Consider the following 5,103-nt stretch of genomic DNA (forward strand, 5'->3'; position numbering starts at 1 on the left):
GGCAGTGCCTCCACAGGTAAACACATAACCTGTTTGAGACCGAGCCTTGTGTGGGTCAGATAAATATCCAGCATCGGCATAACCAACAAGATCAGGAGTGCAATTATTGCCATAAAATAAGCCCATATCGGTAGTCCCTTTTAGATACCGCAATATGTGTTTGATCCCATTCCAACGTCTCCTTGTGGGAGCAGAGCTATATCTTGCTAAGACATTAACGGAAAAAGTTATGTCAGGCCTNTTTTATAATATATTCCCAAAGTTTTCTTAGTAGACTTTTATTGGACAAGATTTCTTTATTTAGTGAACAAGCAAAATTGGATCAACATTCATTATTATGAGCTAACATTTTTTCTTAAATTTTTGTTCAATAACTCAAATATATTATTTAATAATAGTCACGTTAGTTTTTAAAAGGAGTATTGCCCTCTTCTTTTTTTTTTTTTTTCCAATAACTAGAAAGAAAACCCACGCATCCATTTGTAGTTTCCTCAAACAAAAGGTATGTTAAAAATATTGGTGTCTGAATCTGGATATACTAAGGGGTCGTTTGGTTGCCGGTTAGAGTTATGCAGGTATTAGTTATACATGTATTAGTTATGCAGGGATTAGTTATGCAGGGATAAGTAATGCAGGGATTAGTTATGCAGGTATTAGTTATGCAGAGATTATTTTTTTGAATGTTTGGTTTGTTGTATTAGAAATTGATATACATTATATAAATTTTAAAGTAAAATGCTTGTTTACAACTATACCCCTGGCCTTCTTTTGCATTGTTTTTTCTCTCTTTCCATTTATGTAGGAAACAATTTAGTTAGGAACTTTGGGTGTTACTTTCACTTCTTCGTCATACTACTGAACTATGTGAAGTTTAGACATATTTGATTTTCACTTCTTAGTTTTGGTATTTCCATTTTCTAGTGGCTTCTCTAGTTTGCTTTTGCTAGTTTGTTCTTTAAAAATGAGAGAAGACAAGGTATATAGTTGGCAAGTGAAAGCAAGTGAAACCTGTTGACGGGTTGGCGGAGAAATAAGGAAGCCTTATGTGTAAAGTGATAGGGGTAAATTTGTCATTTCAGTATTTTATCCATGTATTACTAATACATGTATTAGTTATTCCATCTTCTACCCCGCATAAAATAATACACAGATTGACTCATAACTTATACATGTATTATTTATGCATAATTGAAAAATGTCAACCAAACATGGTATTAGTTATGCAGAATTTTATACAAAATAACTATTACCTACCAAACATGGTATAAGTTATGTTACCCCTTATACATGAATAACCTTTCTTCTAACCAGCTACCAAACGACCTCTAAGTTATTTTCATTTTATATTTCCACCAAACTCATTTTGCTGGTTTTCCGTCTTTTTGGTGAAAATAAAAGTGAGTTACTATCTAATTGTGTTTTGAAAAAAAAATCAAAAAGACACTTGTATGCCTCACAACGATTAACATCAATAATAAGAAATTGTTTCCTACTACGGTCTATCGAATCATTTTAAAACAAGGACAAATTTTACTGATACTACTCTGCAAACCATACTACTAATGCTGCTCTGGTTCGACTAATCTTTTTTCCTCCTCCAAAAAAGATCATTGATTGGGAGGGTAATCAGTGGCGGAGCAACATGCACCCAACGGATGTCAACCGACACCCCTTCGTCGGAAAATTATATTGTTTAGCTTGGTAATTTTATCTTAAAATATGTATATATTCAGTGACGCCCCTTAACTTCTTGATGAGTTTATTTCTTTATAGTTTGACTCCCCTTAATAAAAATTCATTAACTTCTTAATGAGTTTATTTCTTTATAGTTTGACTCCCCTTAATAAAAATTCTGGCTCCGCCACTGAGGGTAATATCTTTTAGGGGAAGTGCTTCTATAACAACTTCTTTCCCTACAAAGCTAAAGTGCTCTCTTTGAGCATCCAACACACACTTAAAATTCCAAACTTTCTTTTTCACAAATTGTTCACATAATCTAAAAGAAATGAACCAACGTGGTACACGCTCACCAAAAGAAATGCCAAATTTAACGGTGAAAATCCTGAAGACAGACAAAATGACAACAGAAGAACCATGTCTAAAGTAGGGAGAAGAGAAAGGTTTGTCTAAATGATGTTCTACTAAAGAGGAACTACTTATGTTCGTGGAAGAACTGAAGATTTGTCCCCAGCAGCATAAATGCTAGTACTATAAATTAAAAAACCTACACCCTTTTACAGACATCACCATGTAGAGTCTCCTATAAACCGTGGAGTTATCTCAAATAAGAAGCAGATAGCAACGCCAGATGGATAGCAACCAGGATGATATTCCACCTCCATGTCCCCGGCCTCATATCAGAAGCAGTATTGGCTGTACAAACGACAAAAGCATGTCTCAGTTAAGCACATAAGTGTAGCGTGTCATGGGCAGCTCAGAAACTGCATAAACTCACCAGGACAAGTTGACTGAGTGCTTGTGGTAAAAATGGTCTGGTTGCTGTAACCAGCATAAGCACAACCTGTGGAATTACAATCTGAAGACGTGACATTCCCAATGTAAAAGCTATCCAGACCTTGGCACTGCATCGAGGGGCATGACTTCCAAAGAGAGGACTTTATCTGAGATGGTTGGCATTGCAAGCTGGGCAAGCAGGTTGGGAAAAAGGACGTATGATGCAACAAGATTAGATTACTGGGAGTCAAAGTGTAAAAAGAAGTGAAAAATCAATATCATCAGTTCAGCAACTTACGTCCAGTTTTTTGCAGCATCACACTTGCATGCTACACAATTGGCAGCAGTGAAGACATATGTGTCATTTGGGACGAGCAAAGGATAGTCCAGTGAGGTATTGCTCACCATTGATTGGCAAGCTGCAAATCAAACACTTCACCATCATGGTAATCATGGTATAGGCCAAATACACACATCCACACAATTTTGAAATCAACCAATTTGGAAGTAGACTTATACCTGACTGTACTCTTGGAGAAAAGTGCAATTTTCATTTCGCTATTATAAGTACCTTATTTACGTTATTTTCCCTCTATTATGCAACCTTGCATATTTAACATTCAATTGGTCAGACATTGCTGAATTTCTTTATCTTAACCAGAACCAGCTAACCCTGTGTGACCAATGTGTGCCATTTTCAGATGAGCATGTTGAAAATTAGTAGTTTCAATACACAAGCGCTTCCGTGAAAACTATCTAATTCTGCTTAACAGAAAGGTACTCATCTTCTAATACACAGTGACTAAATGAGCTGGTATATCATAGCTTCAATCTGAAAGAGGGGTCGACTTATGATACTCTTATTGGAACATCAGTGATCTGGTTATGATTTGCTTGTTGAGAACATGTTTCAACAAGACGTGCTATTATTAGTCCTCCACTATGCAGCAGCAACCAGCCAGAAGAAATTCCAAAATACGGTCAATGAATGATATACAAAACTAGCACTAGCAATCTTGATAATCAATCTTCTCATATCATTTTCTCATGGTCTTTTATCCATGCATAGGTATATTCTTTTAACTCAGTTATTCTGCTTTTCAAGACATGATGATTACTTTAAGTATAGGAAAACAAGCATCTTCAAAACTAGTAAAACCACAAACTAGTTTATTCCATCATTCAGAAAATGGAAAAACTTGATGATTCATTTGACATATGCTTCTAAGTATAATGGGCCATGTGAAATGTCAATCAGATTATACAGATCGGAAACACTCTTGTGACACCAGCCCACAGGGCTCTTGAACTCCAGAGTCCAGGAGTATCTATAGCCTAGGGACTAAAAGAATGACTAAGGTGTGTTGCTACTACATATGTCAATTCAACATTACGAGATGGTCAGAGTTTACGGGAATACAAGGCAGCGACTAGTGAGAAATCACAATAAACATTAGCCAACATATGCAAAGACAACCACAGAACTTAAAGCAAACCTCCAAGGTGCAAAGTTTGTTTATGATTTTGCCTATTCTTTTATCCCCATATGTGACAGCAAAATCAATACATATAAAATAGCAGAACATGCATCTTCCAAGTAAATTTGGAATAAACGCTATTTAGCACTGTAGCAATCAACATACTTGAAAAAAAATATTACACCTTGAAAATCAAATGAAGCTTATCTCAGTTGTTGAAAACACGTTAATATGTCTTTAACTTTCTTCCCCAAACTGACTCTCAGGTAAAAAGTTCTTACTTTCTGCAACTTCCTCTCAAATTACTAAAAGTGGGGTTCAGGAAATGAAAAGGCAAATATAATAGCAGTTAAAAAGGAGTACCTTTAAGGGGAACATCAAGAACAGAGCCAGCTATAAGTTCTTTCGGATCTGATAAACCATTTAATTTCAAAAGTGTATCCTGGGAAACATTGTACTGCTGAGCAATGTCATCGACGGTGTTGCCAGCGGCCACAAGGCGACCATAATGAACAACCTTTTCACCGTCAACGTCATCGCAGCTGCAAGGCAGTGGGACCCACAGCTTATCTCCGGGTTGTATCACATTCGGGTCGGTTATGTTGTTAACCGTCTGGAGTTCCTGAACGGTAAATAAATTGGCGAAGATATCGGAGACGATGTGTGAGAGGAAGTCACCGGATACGACGGTGTAAGTGGGTCGTTTGTTGGATATTCCGGTACCGTTTCTACAGAGACAAGGAAATGGGATTTTGATGGTTTGATTAGCAGGGAGTTTTTGATCAGCAGGGGTGTCGATAGGGAGGTTGTTAACGCCGAGGAGGGAACGGAGGTTCTTGACATGGAACAGTTTTTTAACGGCGTTATAGGTGGTGGCGTTGGGTAAAGTGTAGTCAATAATGGCGTCACAGGTTCCGCCGGAAAGGCAAGTGAAGGAAGCTGTTGCCGGAGATGAAATAGTGAGCAGCCAAACAAGGCATAACAGGGAAGCAAGTGTAAAAGTTAGCCTCAAAGAAGAAACCATGTTTCTGTGTTGTGTGTAGCTTAACTTGGAAAAAGGGAAAAAAGAAAAGCAAAGAATGAAACTTGTGGGAGTTACAGAGTTTTGTGTATTAGTGGGCGTTACGGGTATGACCAGTGGAGAGAGGTGCGGTATAATATAGTTGGGGGG

General features: G+C 37.4%; 1 protein-coding gene across 1 annotated transcript; it reads right to left on the minus strand.

Annotated features, from left to right (window-relative positions):
• LOC109231475 (lysM domain-containing GPI-anchored protein 2) lies at window positions 1,955-5,097 on the minus strand. The gene is made up of 4 exons (XM_019397137.1): window positions 4,296-5,097; window positions 2,753-2,873; window positions 2,456-2,643; window positions 1,955-2,373 (listed from the first exon to the last, which is right to left on the minus strand). The coding sequence occupies exons 1-4, from the start codon at window positions 4,954-4,956 to the stop codon at window positions 2,276-2,278; spliced, it is 1,068 nt and encodes a 355-aa protein (XP_019252682.1). The 5' UTR covers window positions 4,957-5,097; the 3' UTR covers window positions 1,955-2,275.

The sequence above is a fragment of the Nicotiana attenuata genome, chromosome 1 (genome assembly GCF_001879085.1).
Source record: "Nicotiana attenuata strain UT chromosome 1, NIATTr2, whole genome shotgun sequence".
NCBI lineage: Eukaryota > Viridiplantae > Streptophyta > Magnoliopsida > Solanales > Solanaceae > Nicotiana > Nicotiana attenuata.

What these genes read in the sequence shown, in the direction of transcription:
- LOC109231475 (XM_019397137.1), bottom strand. Translation starts at nt 4,956, where the DNA reads ATGGTTTCTTCTTTGAGGCTAACTTTTACACTTGCTTCCCTGTTATGC. An exon ending in TCTTGATGTTCCCCTTAAAG is followed by an intron (nt 2,874 to 4,295) that starts GTACTCCTTTTT and finishes TTTGATTTGCAG; the next exon opens with CTTGCCAATCAATGGTGAGC. An exon ending in GATGCTGCAAAAAACTGGAC is followed by an intron (nt 2,644 to 2,752) that starts GTAAGTTGCTGA and finishes CTGCTTGCCCAG; the next exon opens with CTTGCAATGCCAACCATCTC.